This window comes from Podospora pseudoanserina, chromosome 6, assembly GCF_035222485.1.
Source record: "Podospora pseudoanserina strain CBS 124.78 chromosome 6, whole genome shotgun sequence".
NCBI lineage: Eukaryota > Fungi > Ascomycota > Sordariomycetes > Sordariales > Podosporaceae > Podospora > Podospora pseudoanserina.
The window spans coordinates 1,087,268-1,106,597 of NC_085925.1; the positions used below are offsets into that span (position 1 = coordinate 1,087,268).

Consider the following 19,330-nt stretch of genomic DNA (forward strand, 5'->3'; position numbering starts at 1 on the left):
GTCGCCGAAAGCAGGTAAAGAAGAATCAGAAAACGAGACAGCCACACGAGACCACCACAAGGTGTGTCTGTGAACCCGTGAATGGAGCTGCTCAGGTAAAAGAATAGAAGCATACCTCGGGAAGACGTCGTCTTCCGTCCTCGGCATCCCCCATACACAACATGAAATAAACCCTCTCTTTTGATTTTTGTCCATCCCGACTCCCCCTCACTTCTAACGACGCCATACTCCCATCCGAGACCCCTCCCCGCAACATACCGCGCACAAAACAATAATTCGCACAATCCCACGTCACATGTCACATACCCGATCGCGTCCTCAGCCAACAAAAGCCGCAACACAACACGTCGCCCGCCGTTTACTTTTCCAATCCACCACATCATCATCGCCTAGATCAGAAAAACAGAACGCGCACTTCTGGAGGTCCCGCACAGCATCTCTGCCTGTTTTGGAAGCCTGAAAGTGCCGGGGAAAAAGGTAGGTAAGGTAAGGTGGGGGGGTATGCCTTTTCCATGGTTCGGGCTCCCTCTGCCGCCGCCTTCGTCCGCGAAGGCCAGGTCGTGGATTCAGCTGGCGTGGTGCTGTCATGGCAGGGTGTTCCTGAAGAAAGACTCTCTCGTAGCCTATCACCTGGGTGCCGGGGGGTGGTGTGTCTGAGGCTCAGGGGTCTTTGACCATGTGTGTGAGGGGTAGGGTTGGGTGAAGGTGGAGAAAAGGTCGGTAGGTAGGTAGGTAGGCTGGTGTCCCTTTTCCGTGGAAGCTAAGGTTGGTGAGGGGCCAGCAGGGGGCGAGGTGGTGGTTCGCTGGTATGAGGTGAAAGAGAAAAGGGGAGAAAGAAAATGGGCTGGCTATGTGCCGAGCTTTTGAAGGTGTTGAGTGTATATATAGAAAAGGTCAAAGAACCTACAACTAAAAATATGCAAGTCTTGTTTGTGTCCCCCTGTTTAAAACAGTCCTCGGATCACAAACTGTCGCTTTGTGGTCGCAAGAAAGGAAACCCCAGGAACAGCCCCATGCTCGCCTTCTGCCTCGACGGCTCAAAGTCTTTCCATGTGACCAGGGAGCCAGTCTTCTGCAAAGGCATCCAGCCCAGAGACAAACTGAAGAAGTCTCCCCAGCAGACCCTCCTCTCCGAATGCAAGTGACAGTAGCGCTCTCCATCTGTGCAACTTTGGCAGCTTCTATGATCCTGACCGTTCCCGCACCCCCACAAGGCGTGATTGAGAATGCCAATCCCGAGCTCTTCGGCTTCGGCCGTGCAGATGATCTTGTCACAGCAGGATCACCCTCGGGAGGATTGTCTAGTTTGTGGGTGGACTGGGACGGCAAAGGCCGTCGTGGGTAGTGACTGGTTGATAGGTCGTCACGGAGGAACAGGTAGGTAGGTAGGTTGTTGAAGGTGAGGTAAGGTAGGTAAAGGTTGACGGCAATTGTGATGCCGGTGTGGCTTGGAAGCCTGGACCGCGTGGGTCATATTGAAGTTGTTGAATAGACATATAGAGAGAAGGAGGAGAAGGAAAGATAGGAAAGGCTCAAGGTGGAAACTGCCGAGAGAAGAGGAACGTCGGGAATTGAGATGTTGAATGATAGATTGATGTTGTAGAGTGATGATGAAGAGCGGTCTAAAGAGAAGAAGATGCTGAAGAGAAAGATGTTGAAAGAGAAGTCGCTGAGGTGAGAGTGCTGGTGCAAAAAAAAAAAAAAAAAAAAAAAAAAGAATTAAAAAAAGAAATATTAAAAAAAGAGGCTAAAGTGAATACCAAAGACAAGATGCTGGAGAGGGAAAGATAATGAAGTAAAGGACGGCGGGAGACTGATGGTAATAAGGTGGTGTCTCGTCTCTCCGATACCCGGTAAAGACTTTTCAATCCGTTCGATCTCTCGGTGCGACTTCAAACAGTCTCCCGGAAGGTAGTGGAGCCTAGGCAGACAATTACCTATGCAGAGAAACCTTAGAAGCCTGGAGGCATCACAAGCACCCGATGCCTCGTGTAATACCATGGAGGTCTCCTGCAGAGAAGGGAAATCCATAGAACCTCCATAGGCATTACACAAAGCCCCAGAGATTAAATCAACGCAGTTTTATTTGTCTCGTATGGACAATATCAGCTCGAGAAAAGAAACTCGGCTCAACTGGCAGAAATCCTTGCCAACCCAACCCAACGCCAGCAAACCCAACGCCTTTGGCGGTGATGTCCCGGAATCCTCCGCTTGAACCTTTTCCCAACGCCTTATTGTGATTGTCGAGGTGTGACTCAGAAAGAAGAGAACTATGTCATCAAACCATGATGCTCGTGCCAAATTGTTCTGTCCCCATCGTCAGCATGATCTCTCGAGAGTCAACACCGACGAACTTACCTCAACTCCCAATCAACCCCAAATCACCATGATCATGAACCTCAATGCAAAGATCAGCGCCGAAAAGGAAGTGAAACCCTCTCAACCCCATGTAACCCATGCTTCCCCCCATCTCACCATCCCTCAGTTCCCCCAACCTTCATAACCCTGCCCCCCAAACTGCTCCTGATAAATCCGCTGCAAGTCCACATCCCCGCCAGCAACAGACGCCGCGGAACCGGAACCAGAGCCATCATAACCACCAACACCGCCCTGAGAAGAAGGCGTCTCCAAAACATGATGAGAAAAAAACCCCATATCCCGAGGCAGAGAGGCAACAGGCGTCAAAGAAGGATCAGATACCCCCCTCACACCCATCAAATTCCCCCTCCTCCCGCTGCTCATCATCACTGGAGGAGATCTTGACTGTGAAAGCAAAAAACCCTGGTTAGCGAAATTCCAGCCGTTTCCATCACCCTCACCACCACCCTCACCACCACCACCACCATTCTTCACCCCCTGCTGCCCCCTATTCATACCAGTAAAACTCTCCCCCATATACACCACCTCATCCGCATCCCCCACCTCCACCTCACCACCCTCCTCCTGTTTCTTCCCGTCAAGGAGATGGCGAGAGAACTCGGGAATATCACTCATCTTCACCCCACCACCATTGTTCTTATCGTCAAGATCATCCTCACCCTTTTTACCGCCCTTCTTCACGGCAGCAGCAGTCTTCTTCTTGGCCATCATCGGCATCTCCTCCGACTCGTCCGTCTCGGGCTTGACAGGGACGGGGTCGTCCTTGCGCTTGCGCTTGGTGGGGGTTTTGGCCGCGCTGGCTTCGCCGTTCTTGGGGACGTTGGCGGGGGTGAGGTCGTGCGCTTTGAGGAGGCGCTCGTAGCGTTTAGCGCTGGAGAGGAGAGGGTTAGTGATGATGTTGGGGTGGGGAGGGGGAAGGACTCACGCGGCAGCCTTGGAGACGATACCGAGCTCCTGGGAGACGGCGTCGAAGTTGACCTGTGGTTGTGGTGGTGGTGGTGGTGGTTAGTGATGGGTGGTGAAGAAAAAAAGGGAGGGAGAGGGACTTACTCTACCGGCTGAGGCGTGCTTGACGCACGACAACAGGAACCTGAGGTGCTGCTCGGCGTCGAGGGCAGGCATTTTTGGCTGTTTTGAGGGTGGAGTTCGTTTCTGTGAGAGGGTTAGTGGAGGTGCCTACTACGAGTCGAAGAAATTCAACGACAAATCAAATTCGAGATTCCGCTTGGAAGTCGTGGGATCATCGCAATGGCTGTATGAAGTACCTTGCGAGGTAATGTGGTAGGTGGTGGAATGATCGCGAACAAAGATGTTGTTCTGGGTGAGGTCGAGGACAGGAAGTGTGTGGGGGAGGGGGAAGACAAGAGGAGGACGGACAAGCTTTGTCGGAGTCGCGTCTTGTGGGAAGGCGAGGAGGATGACGCGGCTGCCTCAGGCTTGTAGGACTCGACGGAAGCGAAGAAGGGAATCACTTTGACTCGACTCTCGCAGAAAATATGCGAGGGAGTTCAAGGGCGAGAAGAGAGGGGAGTTGCGAGGGGAAGAGAGAAGTGGAGGGGATGGTTATAGCAGAAGGATTCGACTTACCAAACGTGGTTCCTAGTGGAGAGTGGTGATGTCGAGGTTGCAAGATCTCTGCAGTCGTTGCAGAGTTGAAGTCGAGATGTCGTCTGAAGGCAATGGGGGGAAGCGCTCGAGGTAGGTTGGAGCAAGTGAATTGGCCTGTCAAACACCTGTCTGACTGCTATGTGTGTGGCAGTTGGGGACCTTGAGGGAGGGTGGTGATGATGGGACGGAAGAGGAGACCAGGCTTCTGCAAAGGACCGAAGGATAGCAGAAATAATGTACTGGTGCGCCCTAAGCGGGCCTACTGTTGTCAAACAAGACGCTTCGATTTACTCTTCGTGGTGATACTTGATTGACGGCGGGGTGTAAGCACAAAGGAGTAGCAAGCTTCGTTGCCTGAAAGTCCTATTGGAAGATGGGAAATTGGCCAGCGCCGAGCAATAAGTGACTGAGGAAGGTGGAAGTGGGACAAATGATGCGAGTCCTTCTGAAAGATTCAAGTTGTCTGAGGATTAATTCTATCAGATCAAGTCTGATAGTGGTTGACAGATGAAGTCTGTCCCAGTCTGGCTATGGAGAGAGACTTCAAGATGATATACACGACAAGACGCGTCGGCCTGTTCAACGTCTTTGCTCTGCTCCGGCAAGTACCACAAAGCAATAGAAATACGGCACCAAAGACATGAAAGTTTAGTTGCATATGCCTGTCTTTGATGTATTTAACCCAGAAGCACCTGTCAAAGGAATCATTTGACGCTGGTACGCAGTCCAACTTCAAACATCCAGGCACCCAACATTTCAAGCAGAACTAATTCAACGCGGAAAGCAAGGACGGTTTATATATAATCTAGCTCTTCTCATCTATTTCGATCAGCGTTCTTTTTGCAAAGCTTATTCACCCCTGGTTTGCCATCCAGGAAAGGGGGCTTCAAGACAAGGGGCCGTGCGTTGGCACAGCAACTGCATGTCTTGGCATCTCCTTTTGATCCAGCGCCTGCCAGGTGACATACTTGGAAGCCATGAAGCCACATTACCTACTTACCTAACTAACATGATACCATTGAAGCAAACCCTGAGGACAACACAAGCATCAAGCAGGTTGAGCAGTCTAAGGGAACAGACGACCGCCAGTCTAGCCATGACTCTGATGATGCGCCCAGCGCTTGCAAGCCACCCTTGACCATGGCAAGAATATGACCAGACCCGATGGACCTGGCAGGGTCGGCAACGTAGATGGAACTGATGAGCCCACACCCATTGACGGCGATGACGGCTGCGAGAACATCGATGATCTAACCGACCTAGAGGCAGAGAAGGAGCGCGATGAAGAGCAAAAGAGGAAAGCGGAGGAGGAGGATAAGAAGAAGGAGGAGGATAAGAAGGGGGAGGAGAAGAAGAAGGAAGGGGAGAAGAAGGAAGAGGAGGAGGATGAGGAGAAGGAGAAGAAGAAGGAGGAGGAGGAGGAGGATGGAGACTGGATCAAATCTTCACCATTTCGATTCCCGCGATCACTCGCGGGTGCCAATTGCAACTTCGCAATCACTGCGACTGGACTTGTGAGGTGGTCTTCCTCGATCGATGGCATGACTTGGAAGACTTCCGTTACTGGGTTCGCTATCTGTGGGACAGCGATTCGTTCCTCTTCGGCCAAACCAAAGAAGTTCTTCTATTCTTTCCATGGCGGCAAGAAAGTTGCCGCGTCAGCAAGAATAGCGGCCAAGTTCAAGAAGTGGGTAGAGAATGTAGAGAGCAATGAGACGCTGATTGTGGGCGGGAAGGACATGAAGATGTTTGTGCGTCAGGGTTTTGAGTTGGAGGACTTACTCGAATGGGAAGGGTAGGACGATTATCGTGTTAAGCGTTATGATGACGAGGACGATGATAATGATGACGATGAGCCCGAGGGAGGATATAAGGCGACGGCGCGGAAGGAGGCTGGAGAGGTGGCAGCAAGGCAAGGACCAGGAGGCGACAGTTCTCGTGTGGTGTGTCCCGCGGAAATTTAGGCGAAGCTGTAGGTACAGCCGCTGTGTCAGTTTCAGCAATGGGGCTCTTTGGGAGGAGGATGCTGAGGGTGTTTATAAACAGCGGATGAGCGAGAGGGAGGAACTTCTTCGGGATGAGCTCAACGGCGTGCTGTCGGCCGTGGCTTTTCTGACTATGGTGCTACCGTCACCTAACTTTTGGCCATGGTACTTGCCCTTTTGGCGTGATCTGGCAGGAGCCACAGTCTCCTCTACCAATTGACAAGATTTATACAATTCAGGCTAGATCTAAATTGGGTGTTTACTAATGGCTTTAAATGTATAAGCCGTGTACCATTCGTCTTTTAACACAACTGTGTGACCAAATAACCTAGAATCCCCAGCCGTCAGCAGGCCTTGCCTGTCAGTCTCGAATAGACCTCAGTTCATCTTGAGAATACGATGGGACCTGTACACTCCAGGCTTGCCCGACGTCTAGATCCAACGTTTACACAAATTCGCTTACTTTATTGGCTTCCTCTTCTAATACCAACCTGCTAGCATCAGCCGTGCCACCAATTATCCAATTCTGTGCGACTTGAACCCAAGCGCAGGCGACTAGACCTCTTATAATCACTCTCCAAGGTAGCCCAACAAGCAAGATGTGAGAGAAGCACCGTCTCATCACGGACCGGCTCTCGTGAGAAAGCGCCTGTAGCCTCTCCGACTCTTCCCCTTACTTATCCGTTCCGGTGCCGGGCGGCCAGAGGATATCGATGCTCCCCAAACACTAGCAGATAGAACAACATCCCGGACGTCTCTCTCTCCCGTTCCGTAGACCCGTCAGCCGAGAACCATCAACCAACCGGCAAATGCGATATTCGAGGCCGTTTTTCCACAAGATAACGGATTCCACATTGCACTAGAGCCTGCAGAGAAGCTGCTGTCGGACGTAATTATGAAGGGGTTAGTTATTTCTGATCCTGAGCTGAGGTGCTGTGAAGAAAGTATGTGTGAGATGTGGAAGTTGGAGGTTGTTGGTGTGTACCGTCTGCAGAAGCTGACTTATTATGACGTGAGACTGGGACTAAGGGCTCTTTGTCGCTGTCGTGGACCGTGTTGTCGGATGTTTTGACAGCGTTCCCATTCAGTGGGATTCCAGGGACATGGACATCTGAAAGACTCTCTTTGACATCCATTGACAGCCCCTAACCTCTGCTGACAGTCCTTGACCCCTTTTGACCGCCCCCAAACACTTCCAGACTCCCAATACTTACCCCCTGACGTCTTAAGTCTCAGTAAATCCCGCCTTAGACAGCAAACCGGACAATCAACACTTAACCACAGGACACCAGTCAACTCCAACAGGTCCAATAGACAACAGTCTCTGTACTGGGACACCTTCCTCATAAAGACTCAGGCAAGACATGCCCTCCATTCTCCTCAACCAGTACTTCCCCATCTGCATACCCTTCAAGAGCCATCCCCTCTCTCGTTTACTACTTGCTGCTACCGCTACCACCACTGCCACCAATGCCACCATCACCTTCACCGTCACCGTCACCTCCACGAGTTCCGCCAACGACAAACGACAACAACAGCAACAGTAGCAGCCGCAACAACAACAGTAGTAACGACAACAGTATCCTACCGCTTCCCCCATTCCCAACAAAGACTGGCCAGCATTGACCTCCGCTCCGTCTGGTAGAAGGCACACCAACCCCCCCCCCCTTTTCCTTGAAACGAGCAACCAATCGTGAACACATAGCCGCGCCGATGTTCCCATCTCGGTTTCGCCTGCCAACTGTTTCCCTGGGCCCAGGTGTGGCTCTGACATTGAATTTGTTGAGAGGTTCGTGGGCGAGCGGGCAAACGACAGAGGATTGGGAGGAGGAGGAGGAGGAGGAGGTAGGAATGATAACCTGAGCGGATGAACGTGAGTAGGTTCCCGGGATGATGGGATGGAAGGATTGTGGGGCCGGGAGGGGAAGGGAGCATGCTGGGATTTGGGTGGGTTGGTTTGATATGGAGTGGTTGTGTAAACATAAGGTAAGGTAGAAAGGGTGAGGGGGTGGTAATGTTGAGTCTGGGTTTGAGATGTCTTGGCGGGGACGGGAACGAGATTCGGAACGGAAGGGGTTGTGTTCTTGACCTTCTCGGCGGCGGTGGTGGTATAAAAGGGTGATCTGGAGGTTGTTGGTATATTCGTTGGGAATGTTAGCGAGGAAGAGGGATACGGGGGGTGGTTGTGGGTATAGGATACTGTATCCTGGGACCGGAATCGGTGCAGGCTGTCGGGAGGATACCTCGGCATGGATGTCTACATCTCACCCACGATCAAGATGTCAGTCATGCCTTTATCCACCAACCGTCAAAGAGTTTCAACACCCAAACCCGCCCCGTACACCTCCCCTCGACATCAACCCATCCTCCCCAAAACCACCACCAACCCCCCCCCAACCCTCCCCATCCCCTCCCCAAGCAACCAGCGACCAACCCCAACCTCACCCCCAACTCCACCAATGATGAGCGCACAGCAACCAGCGACAACACCACAGAGCCAACAAAGACGTAACCCCAGCTCGGACGGGAAACAAACCACCAATCATTCTCTGTCGCCGACCGCTGTGAACAGGGATTCGGAGTTCCTGTCAAACTTGAACTTAGCCTGGAGAGTAACCAGAAGATGGTTCAACACAATCTATACCAACTTACTTAGCTGTGGTTAAAAATACCCCAAAAGTAAATAACAACAAAAAAGAAGGAAGAAGAAAAGGAAGAAAAGCCCGAAAATCCCAAGCGTGAAACTGGCAAAACCAAAGATGTTGACCATCGTAGAAGACCTTTTGTGTACTAAATATTGGCTGGAGATACCTCGAGGGCAAGCTCGACCCAATCTTAGCCACCAGGTAGAGCCCCGCCGTGCAAGCAACCCTAACTCCAAGTTGATGCCGCTCAGTGTCGGCGACTACTGGCCCAGTGTCGGCCACTACTCCCTCAGTTCTCCAAGCAGCCGCGAATTAAAACCGAATCACATCCGAGACCTACCCCTTCGCAGTGCAAAAAACACCAGGATTTGTTTCTATTAGTATAGGGATATAGATAACAGCAAAGATCTAATAAACAGCAAAGGTGTAGGTGTGAGCAGCGAATGCGCAAGATTGAACCCCGGGAGACCAGCCCGAGTTGGGGTCGACACCACCGAGCCAGCTCTAACTCGCCCGGCTCAACCGGAGAAGTGTCGATTGGAGATGAGGGTGTGTGAAACATGGTGAATATGTTTTGGAAAAGACATCAACACCTACATATATACTACACCCATCAAAGACACTGAACATGACGTATCACCCCATCTCTCAACACCCTTGCCCTGCACCCTTACACAACACACATACACACACCTTCAACCGCGATATTAGCTGACACATAAAGAAAGGTCAACCCATACCGTGTCATAACTATGCCTCGAAGCATAATCATCACACCTTCAAAGATATTCAAAACATCCATTAGTTCCCCTTCAAAGCACAGTTCACAACATACCATACCTCAACTTGCTTCTGCCATGCCAATTATCCTGTAGACACACTCACACATCACATCACATCAAATCACATCATCACAAACATCAAGTCAACATCCCTTTGGTATTGTGCGATATAACCACCCCCAACAAACTCAACGGAAAACAAATCCCGTAAACTCCCCCCACCCAACCATCCATCCTTTTTCCCTCCCATAATATCCCTTGACCCCAAGTCGGCGAGTGAAAAAACCCAGCAAGAGAGAGAGAGGGAGAGAAAAAGAAAAAAAGAAAAAAAAGGCAGAAAAGAAAACCCATGACGCCTCCCCCTATGCGGATAGACCTCCATGAAAGAAAACCCCACCGAGTCCCCCTTACGCCTTTATCCCCCCCCTTCCCTATCCCCCACCTAATGCCCGAACGCCAGTTTAACAAGTCGAAGGAATAGAAGAAAAAGAAAAAGAAAAGCTGGCGAGGTAAAAGGGAAAAACACTTGATCGCAAATAGATGACGTTGTCAAGTGTGTCGCGTCAGAACGACACAACTTAGCCGGCGTAGCCAATGCCCACATGGCGCCTAAACTCACGAAACAAAAAGTGGTCAGACATGCTCTAGACAAACAGTTCAAACAGGGAAAAAAAAAAAAAGAAGAAAAAAAACCAGTCAAACTGGGTGTGGATACAGACATGTGATGACTTACGAGGCATCAGCCGAGTACACCGTCGTGGCAGCGCGGGGCTGACCATACGAATCATGGTCATCCTCCGAGTCCTCCTTCTTGACAATCGTGTCAGACTTGGGGGCCTCCTTCTTCACACCGCGACGCTTCTTGGGGGCGGGGGTGGGATCGGCCTCCTCATTGTCGGTTCCGTTGTCACCAGCAGCGGCGGCCTGACCCTTGCGCTTGTTGGAACCGGGAGTTTTTTTGGCCGCGGCCTTGCCACCACGGGCCTTGGCGGGGGTCTCAGGGGCATTGGCGCTGGATCCCTCGGCAGGACCGTCGTTGGCGGCGGTGTCCTTGCGCCGGAGCTTCTGGAGGTGCTGACTGTGAGAGAACGAGATGTCAGTGTAGGGTTCTCAAAAGGGATCAAGTGAAGCATGTCAGCAAAGTACGTGATGGCCTTGACGGTGCAAGTATAGCCGAGTTCGTGCATTTGTTCCATCACGGCTCTGAGCTGGTCCTGGGAGGGGCTCAACTCCTGGACGAGACAGAGGAGGAGGTCGTGGTTGGCCTGGAGGTCCCACTTCATGCGAGACTTGTCGATGGCCATGTATGCGACTTTTCTTGGTGAATGGCTTGAGGTGATGGTGATGTAGGTGTTGATGTGGGATGAGGGTTGACTGAAGAGTGAAAGAGAAGAGAAAGGAGGAAAACTGGGGCAGAGTCGAAGAGGAGGAGGGGAAGGGACGGGAAGGAAATGAGGAAGAGTTGGAGAGAAGCGGAGCGGGGGGAAGGTGTGCCAGGCAGCGATATTGTGTCGCTTGCCGCCGAACGTCAACTCAATGAGAATCGGTGGAAGGAACAAAAGCAACAGCAAAAGGGAAAGAACAGCGTACAGTGCAGCGCCTTGGGTGTAGTTGTAGCCGCGGAGATTGGTGTAGGCAATGATGGCGTCCCAGCACTCGGCTTTGATCTCGCCACGCACAATCACTGCTTGAAGCAGGGTCAGGTGTGCGTCGTGATCCCAGACCGTGGTCGGCTTTCCAGAAAGAGCACGTCCAGGTGGCATGTTGTTGGGTGATGTTGGTGAAGAAGTGGGTGTCTGGTGGTGGTGTAAAGTCGCTGAGAACAGGGTGTGCGTGGTGGTGGTTGTGAAAGAGTATGAGAGAAAGCTGCGGAGGCTTTTCGAAGGGAGAAAGAACAGATAGCTGGGAAGTTGCCGGCAACGCCGAGAACCACGTCTTCGCTTGATGACCTGGTCATCCGAGTCCTGCTCTTTCCTGCCTGTGGTCCGACGACTAATCAGACTACAGAAGGTAGGGGGAATGAGTGCTTACGCTAGAGCTGAGCCCGAGAAATGATAGCCTTTGGTCCGGCAAGCCAGTGCGATCTTGATCATATCCTGCTTTGACAGGTTCATCTACTCGTACATCGCCTGAAGCGCAGCCAGGTTCTGCTCCGCGCCCCAAATTGTAACCTTTCGAGCCATGTTGTCCGTGGTCAAACGGGTTGTTGTGATGATTTCAATCGTTGCCGGACGAAATATCGTTTGCGGATGAAAGAGGGTTGACGGACGAAGGAAAAAGAAAGGGAAAAAGAATGAGACTGTGAAGGAGAGGACGAAATATAAAGACTCTTGGGTTCGTCGGGTGCAACTCGGACCACATCAGTGGGTCGACAACTTTGTCGGTTCACTTGTGATCTCCTGTCAACACCTGTTCAGACGGATAACGTACCGAAGGCCATTCCAGCCAATGTTATAGCCACGCTCACGCATGGCCTTCACCAGCTGGTCCTTGTCTTCAGCCGACAAGGGGGCTTTCATGTTGTAAATGATTTCAAAGACGTCGTCTTTGATGTCCTCCCAGCGGTTGATATACTTGGTCGGTGGCGGCATTGTGAACGGTGCTATGAAGGGTGAGATGTCGAGTGTGGTTAGAGGGTAGCGAGAGCAGCTCAGGTCAAGCTGAGGTGGTGTTTTGTGAATGGGGAAAATGATAGCAGGTCAAAAACCAGGCTAGCAGTAAATAACTGGGCAGCTTGCTCACAGCCTGCTGGGAAAGGGCGACCACTGGCAGCACCACTAGGCAGGGCCAGACAGACGTGGTCCGATAAGGGGAGCAGGCCGATAACGGGGCCAGACCAATGACGGAGTTGAAAGCAGCAGATGGAAACATACCGAATCTTGTCCCAGTTGACGTCCTCGTGGCCCTTACTCTTCATCTTGTCCACGATCTGCGCCTGGACTTCCCTCCCCATCTCCTTGCTGTAGACGTCATACAAGCAGGTGAGGAGGTCCGAGTTGGACTGGTTATCCCAGCGAACCATGTCGGTGATTGGTGTTGGTGTCGGTATTGTGTTGTGAGTGTGTGGTGCTTGAGAGAGTCGCAAGTTGCACAAGGGAATGTGCTTGTTGTGGAAGAGAAAGTAAACTGACTGGCAAACAAACGGAATTTCCAGATTATGGCACTAGCCAACGAGGATCTCGACTCGACTCGACTACTGCAGGGCTTCAAGACAGAAGAACACGGAGAAAGTACAAACAAACAAACACCGCAGAATACGTACCGGATAGCCTCCCAAGTGAAAGGCGAACCCATGTGAGCCATGGTATCGACCACAATGTCCTTGCTGTTAGCCAGGCTAACGCCTTGGGCGATCAGAACATTGTAGAGGCCCACGGCAAGGGCTTCATGAGGCTCATTGCCCCATTTGGTGTTGCCAACCTTCTCGGTGGTTCTCTTGTCAGACATTGTTGACGGTTGATATCGAGCTGATCGTTGTCGAGTCTTTGCTGTATCCGCAGGAGGATGGCGAGATCTGGAGATGGTACAAGATCAGCAGCTTGGATGTCAGGATAAAGTCGAGATCGCGGGAGCAGATTTCGAGAGGAAACTAACGCAAGTTCTTGACGATGCCACCACCCCACCGTGCCAGCAAAGAACACAGGTTGGCAAGCGCGGTGCTGAGGTAGGTAAGGCAGGAACGACAGGGGCAGCCTGGAGATTTCAACGCTCTTGCAAAGGGTATCGTGATACGGAAATATTATCCTGTTATTGCTGACGCCGAGATGTTAACCATAGCCCACCACCAAAGGGGTTCCATACTTCTTTTGAACCCTCGCCGATCCTCGCCGATCCGCCAGCGCCATTACCACATTATCATACAGTCGCCATCTTTGTAACGTCCCAGACAAACCAAACAAAGGAAACACCAAGCCATCACGCTATATATCATATATGACGGACAGATCAAGCCTCACCATAACTACTAAAGCTGCGACAAGGTGTCAGCGGCGAAAAGATACCAACGGGGAAGAGCTAAGTACTCACTCCTGACTATAGTCTCCCGGCGTGGGTTCATTGTGTGCTGACAAGGCATTCATCATAGCTTCATCATCCAGCGAACCACTTTGCGAATCGTCCAGCCTTTGCCGCTTAGCCATATGCTCGTCCGAGTCATCCTCCAGATTAGGGTCCACGGCAAGATCATCAGGGGATTCCATCTGGGCTGGTGGTGCGCCACCAGCATTGATGGGCCGAGATGGTGGGCGAACTGGTGTCTGCACCTGAGCCTGGACATTTTGAGCATACATGGGATGCATCTGAACACCGGGCGGCGGAGCAGGCATGCCAGGGATGACGGGCACCGGAACGCTGGTGATTTGTTGCGGCGTCGGAGGAGCACTGGAAACGGGAGCCCCCGGAGGACCAGGAGCCACACCCGGGACGGAGCCAGGAGCAACACTAGGGGCTAAGCCCGGGCCGCCACCAGGAGCCACACCGGGGGCTTGTCCTGGCCCGGCGGCGGCAATGGCGGCGGCGGCAGCAGCAGCAGCATGATCGGCAGCAGTTGGTGGAGCGGGATTTTTTCTTGGGCGGCCTCGGCCAGGTCCCGGTCTCCGTGTGATGGGGTTCAAGGTGGGATCAATCTTTCTGGGACTGTTGTCGGGGTTGACAGTGCTGGAATCGGCCTTGTTCTGAGCACGACGAAGGCCTTGGAAGTGCTGGCTGGGACGGTGTGTTAGACCAGATCAAACGGCATAAAGAACATTCCCGGTTGGATGGCCGATATCACAAGTGGTACCGCAACAGACATCATCTCGGCTCAACTCGAGCAAACAATTGTTGATCAACTAAAAGGGGGTACAGGATTGGGGCAGAGATACAAGAGAAACAGCAAGCAACAGCCACCGGCCAGTGCTAATCATTTACGAGATACCAGACATGAATTACAAGAGAAACTCACCGACATCCTTCGTTGGTGAAGCCATAGCCCATGGAGCGCATATGGTTGCCGATGGTGGTCCATTCGCTGCCACTGATGACGCCAATGTTCTTGACGGACAGGATGGTGAAGAACAGGTCCTTGTCGGCCCGGTCGTTCCAGTTCTTGTTCATGGTGACAGCGACAGCGGCAGTATCAGAATACAATAATTGGTAGCTGATGAACAGAGTGGATAGCGGCCACGAGAGGGAAAATTGCTAAGGTCTGCTAAGCAGAGATGCATTTGCTGAAGAAGGTGGCCAGATCATTCAACCGGCGCCGAGACCAGACCAACATGTTCCATCTGATTGGCCAATGCCACATGGTCAGAGCTTCCTCGCTAGGGGCTGGGACCAAACTCAATTGGGACAGAGGAAGGGAGGGGAAGAAAAAAAAGAGGTTGGGGAATGGGGATGGCGCCTTGTGGTCCGTGGAATGGAATGTGTGAGTGGGTGGGTCCCATATTAAGAGAAAAAAAACCCGAGGTCAGATGATTTGGCGCCAGTATCGCGCACCAGTGGCACAGCCCCCCAGCCTGCGACGCGCTGTAGCCCTGAAATATCCCCAACCTGACGCGGATGACGACTGCCTGTGGGCCATTCACTGTCCTGTTGAGTGATCTCAACTCTTTATAGCACAGTGAAACATCATGTAGATACATCACCGCTCTTGTGATGACTCGATCCGAGGCAATCGTGACTGTTGCAATCATGCCTTTGTCCTCAGTACCTACCTTAGACATTGCTCCGGCGGATTGCATCACCGCCTTATCGTCAGCGTCTCAGGATGGAAGCTCGGGAGGGGTAGCATCACAGGCTGCTCTGTACCCCATCATCAGGCAGCCAAGAGGCAACAAAAAAGGCCACGAAGCAGTGAGCGTGCGTCTGCCATTGACCCGCACCCCCATCCCCATTCCCCATCCCCATCCATGCCTTGCTCCCACTACCTACCTCATCGACTCTGCATATTCCGAACTTGGAAATCCCACTCAGCTGTTTTCCTCTTGCTCCAACCGACGTCTCGCATTTCCCAATCCCATCCGAGTCTAGTGACTCACTGATCAATCTCTGTCTGTGCCGTTCCTGACACTGGCCAGCTGGAGACAGATTGATTCCCGATCGATCCAGACTTCCCTTCCCCTCCCCCGAGCCATGCAGTTTGACGGATGGTTCACCCACCTGCATGTCGTCGCCCGGGCTGCGCAAGCATCTACTTATCATTGTGACAGCTACGACAGCTTCGACAGCTACTAGCTCACACAGCTGCCGCGCCTCGAGGCAGCCACTCGATTCGCCAGGGGCCGTTTGACATGGTCACAGCCAATGCCTTGACTCGGAGCAGCTTCAACAAGAGATGGATGTCACACCTCCAGCATGTGAGGCAAGGGCCAGGGATCTGCATGTCTTGGGAGAAAAGCACTTCACGCGGTAGCGCCTCGGTGCCGCGTTGCGCTCGTCGCTCCATCCCACCCTCTATCGCCGGCTTCTTTCTTGTGTGAGTGGCCCGGCCTTTTCCTTTTGTTGAACCTGTTCCCCCACCAGAGGGCCTGTGGACCAGGCAACCGCTGCTGATTGTCTTCTGGAAATGCTGTAGATAGATAAATACCTATGCCCGGAAAAGGAGGTCCTATCTGTGTCCAGCGCAGGGTGGCGCTTTCAAGCTGCATTCTGTGCTTCACCCACAATGGCTGCTGCTCACACCCAGCAAACAAAACTTCATGCATCCCCCTCCTCATTTGGCAAAGACTGCTGTCCCCCTTTGCTCTCTTCCCCAATGAAGACCGATGCCACCAAGCCATTGCTTCTTTGCTCTCAGCCCAAAGGAAAACTACATGAGAAGATTTTTTATTGCTTCTATTTAGGGGGTGAAACAGCCATATAACCCGCCCGACAGCCTCACCCACGGCTCATCTACATTCACACCGCACACCATCCCGTCCAACAGTGACTCACTTCCCCACACAGTTCCCCAGAGCCTTCTGTAGTATTCTGTCGGTGTGATCCCTGGCCCCTGCGAGAGAAGAAGAGCCTTCATATTGAGCTGGTCACTCCCCTCTGCTGCTGGGTGGTGGTTTTCTCTCTCTTTTCTTCCCTCGGTCGGCTGGCTTTCGACCGCCTCTCCCCTCCCTTCCACACCCTCCATCCCCCAATCAGACGTCGACATCCTCCCCAACCGCCCGATTGAGAGCCCTCTACATCCTTCATCATGGCCCACAACGATAATGCCATGACCCGGTTCCTCTTTGCCATACTCCAGCAAAAATGCCTCAAAGATGTATGTTTTCTCTGCTTCTTCTACCGCCACGGAGAGACCACTCACCAGGCCAACTTCGCGTCCAGATCGACTGGAACAAGGTGGCCCAAGATCCCAATCTCGCTCAGCCCATTACCAATGGCCATGCCGCCCGCATGCGCTACTCGAGGTTCAGGTCGGCCATGCTAGGCATCGAACCTCAGAAACGAAACAGAGTCAGCAAGCCGGCAGCGAGGAAGAAAAAGACCACAGCAGCATCCACCTCACAAAAGGAAGCCGGCGATGGAGACACCCAAGACACGCCTGCTAAGCCCGACAATCCTCCAGCGAAGAAGATCAAGGTCGAAAGGTTATCGCCAAAGCCTGCCAATCCGCAACTGCCTTCTCCAAAGTCGGATACCATCCCAGCCAGCACCTTCGAAATCGAGACGGTCAGTATCAAGAAAGAAAGGACAGCATCTAGCACTCCTACCACAGCTACTATGTCGATGCCCGGGACTCCCATCGACACGCCTCTCTTCTCCAACATGATGCATTCTCACCGCCAGGGCCCAACTCCCATCCCGCCACCTGCGCACAATCACACCATGCGTCTTTTGACGCCATGCAGCGACCATCAATCCCCCGTGTCCGTCCAAGCACAAGCATCAGACGTGTTGATGCATCATAATCTTAACCAAAACTTCATGACAGCCGCTCACAGCAGCCCTCTAAACAATACTCACGACTTTCATCAACACCATCATCAATCACAAACCCAGCCCCCCTACGATCACCACACCCACCACTTCGACACCGCGAGCCCCACCTGGGGCCACACAAGCCACATGTCGCAGAACAGTCCCGCGTCGGTATCGATGTACTCGCCCACAAACACGACCGCGACAGCCTTTGGCTACTCCCCATCCGCTGCCGCCCGCGATCACACACACTCACATTCGCAACACACCCAGTTCTCCCAGCAGCAACAAACACAGGAGGAGCGCAATCTCGGACTGATGGGGATGGGAATGGGAATGGGGATGAACACAATGAATATGAATCTCGCTGGGATGGACACGGGGCAGTTTGATTTCAATAATATGGTGATGCATCAGGGGTTGAGGACAAGTGTGTCGCCCTCTCCTGCTCACCCCATCAAGGCGGAGCATGTGTCGGGGAGTCCCCAGTGGGGGGCGATGGATGGGGGGTTTGTTTGATATTTTTGATACGGAGCCAAGATTGGGTAACACGGTTCGGGAAGTTTATGAAGAGGGAAGATATTGGGTTGTCAGTTACGTTGATTTTGATTTTCTTCTCTTTCTCTTTTACATGGTTGTAAACGGTAGATTGGTTTTCAGACTTGTCGTCTACATTTTCTTCTTCTGCTCAGACCCTGCCCCTGGACTTTGAGGGATGAAGGGTGGGGGGCTGTAACATTACCTTTTCTTCTTCGTTGTGTAGTCGGTTGGGAACCCAGATGTGAGCGGATTGAAGAGAGGATATCTTGGGGTGGGTTGGGGTAGGGTGTGATAGTTTGGTATGACTGATTGATAATATGATTGGTACATCTCCAATCTAGTTCGCTTTTGCAAATTGTTGATATCGGTGATGATCACCGTCTCAAATGTCGTGTTTGTCTCATTTTTTTTCTTTTTCTTCAATTACCCTCAGCATTTCGTCCAAGCTGGGAGAAGTGTCTCTAAGCTCAGTTGAACAACACATACCGCTCTAACATCGACATCGCCTCCAGATCTTTCACATTGGCGCTAGTCACCCGCTCTGGCCAACTGCCACTTGACTTTCAACAGAACCATCATTATTTACCTGGGTACACTTTGACCACCTCCCATCCAAATCACGGGTTTAAACCCATCCATCTCTTCACCACAGTCACATCCCCACCATGCGACTCATCAGTACAACATTCTGTTACTTCCAGCAAAAAAAGTAAAACACCAGCAAACTTCAGCTCCACGTCCGATCCCATGAAAGAGCCAGTGTGAGCACCACCTAGGCATCACCAAACCCGCAGAGCCCACAACCGAGCTTCCTACTTAACTAGAGTTGCCTCGACGGAAAAACACTCCCAAGCTATTCCCATTGTGTTCTCACCATATCACAGCTTGGCCGAACAGACACCTCTAAACATTCCTGAATATTATCATGGGATACTAAGATAATATGTTTTGAACTACTCCTTCTGTGTCACGGCGAGAGCTAGACGGATAAATATTTCCAGATCATACCATTTGTATCACCACTCCATGGCGGTTGAGAAGACTAGGTAGCCATGTCCAAAGCACCCGCTCCATTTTATTGTCATTCTTTTTTAATAAATATATAACTCTATACTATCGTTGTCATATACGCTTAGACAAACATACATTCCCGAACCATGCCCTACGTGCTATCATCATAGCCAAGGTACCTGGGTTTAGACGAACAAACCTTCCCAAACCACCCCATCTATGTCACAGCTCAGACGGACTCCCAGTTCCAACCCCAACCCCTCTACCTATATCACCACCGTAGAGCAGCTTAGACAAACAGCTCTGTCCATTTCGTCTCCCTCAAAGAGCATCGCACAGGTCAGACACATTAACTTTAACGAATCGGGTAGTTACAAGTCCCAAGTATCATGCATGATAATTCGTCTAGGATACCCAGGGGTAGCAGACCTCGTGTCCAAGTTAGAGGGAGCGGAACAACCCCGAGCCAGGCCTATGTCAGCAACAC

At 51.9% G+C, this 19,330-nt stretch overlaps 8 protein-coding genes across 8 annotated transcripts; 2 read left to right on the plus strand and 6 right to left on the minus strand.

The window, feature by feature from the left end:
- Positions 1–2,481: 2,481 nt before the first annotated feature.
- On the minus strand, positions 2,482–3,501 carry QC764_605759 (uncharacterized protein; the record flags this gene model as incomplete). Its single annotated transcript, XM_062949080.1, has 3 exons — positions 2,482–3,250; positions 3,305–3,357; positions 3,430–3,501. The coding sequence occupies 3 exons, from the start codon at positions 3,499–3,501 to the stop codon at positions 2,482–2,484; spliced, it is 894 nt and encodes a 297-aa protein (XP_062797303.1).
- Positions 3,502–5,138: 1,637 nt separating this feature from the next.
- On the plus strand, positions 5,139–5,951 carry QC764_605762 (uncharacterized protein; the record flags this gene model as incomplete). The annotated part of the gene is made up of 2 exons (XM_062949082.1): positions 5,139–5,738; positions 5,787–5,951. The coding sequence occupies 2 exons, from the start codon at positions 5,139–5,141 to the stop codon at positions 5,949–5,951; spliced, it is 765 nt and encodes a 254-aa protein (XP_062797304.1).
- A 3,593-nt stretch (positions 5,952–9,544) lies between these two features.
- Positions 9,545–11,162, minus strand: QC764_0090830 (uncharacterized protein; the record flags this gene model as incomplete). The annotated part of the gene is made up of 3 exons (XM_062940913.1): positions 9,545–10,008; positions 10,133–10,477; positions 10,990–11,162. The coding sequence occupies 3 exons, from the start codon at positions 11,160–11,162 to the stop codon at positions 9,978–9,980; spliced, it is 549 nt and encodes a 182-aa protein (XP_062797305.1). The 3' UTR covers positions 9,545–9,977.
- Positions 11,163–11,509: 347 nt separating this feature from the next.
- QC764_0090840 (uncharacterized protein) lies at positions 11,510–11,990 on the minus strand (the record flags this gene model as incomplete). Its single annotated transcript, XM_062940914.1, has 2 exons — positions 11,510–11,516; positions 11,830–11,990. 2 exons carry the CDS (start codon positions 11,988–11,990, stop codon positions 11,510–11,512), a joined length of 168 nt encoding a protein of 55 aa, XP_062797306.1.
- A 147-nt stretch (positions 11,991–12,137) lies between these two features.
- Positions 12,138–12,421, minus strand: QC764_0090850 (uncharacterized protein; the record flags this gene model as incomplete). The annotated part of the gene is made up of 2 exons (XM_062940915.1): positions 12,138–12,144; positions 12,273–12,421. 2 exons carry the CDS (start codon positions 12,419–12,421, stop codon positions 12,138–12,140), a joined length of 156 nt encoding a protein of 51 aa, XP_062797307.1.
- Positions 12,422–12,554: 133 nt separating this feature from the next.
- QC764_0090860 (uncharacterized protein) lies at positions 12,555–12,846 on the minus strand (the record flags this gene model as incomplete). Its single annotated transcript, XM_062940916.1, has 2 exons — positions 12,555–12,603; positions 12,662–12,846. The coding sequence occupies 2 exons, from the start codon at positions 12,844–12,846 to the stop codon at positions 12,555–12,557; spliced, it is 234 nt and encodes a 77-aa protein (XP_062797308.1).
- A 575-nt stretch (positions 12,847–13,421) lies between these two features.
- On the minus strand, positions 13,422–14,783 carry QC764_605780 (uncharacterized protein; the record flags this gene model as incomplete). The annotated part of the gene is made up of 2 exons (XM_062949083.1): positions 14,342–14,783; positions 13,422–14,103 (listed from the first exon to the last, which is right to left on the minus strand). Exons 1-2 carry the CDS (start codon positions 14,491–14,493, stop codon positions 13,422–13,424), a joined length of 834 nt encoding a protein of 277 aa, XP_062797309.1. The 5' UTR covers positions 14,494–14,783.
- Positions 14,784–16,122: 1,339 nt separating this feature from the next.
- Positions 16,123–18,106, plus strand: QC764_605790 (uncharacterized protein). The gene is made up of 2 exons (XM_062949084.1): positions 16,123–16,633; positions 16,699–18,106. The coding sequence occupies exons 1-2, from the start codon at positions 16,565–16,567 to the stop codon at positions 17,809–17,811; spliced, it is 1,182 nt and encodes a 393-aa protein (XP_062797310.1). The 5' UTR covers positions 16,123–16,564; the 3' UTR covers positions 17,812–18,106.
- Positions 18,107–19,330: the final 1,224 nt, after the last annotated feature.

Bases quoted from the DNA above. Each gene is read 5' to 3' on its own strand.
- QC764_605790 (XM_062949084.1), top strand. From the start codon at position 16,565: ATGGCCCACAACGATAATGCCATGACCCGGTTCCTCTTTGCCATACTC. The intron at 16,634-16,698 runs GTATGTTTTCTC...CTTCGCGTCCAG, and splicing joins AGCAAAAATGCCTCAAAGAT to ATCGACTGGAACAAGGTGGC.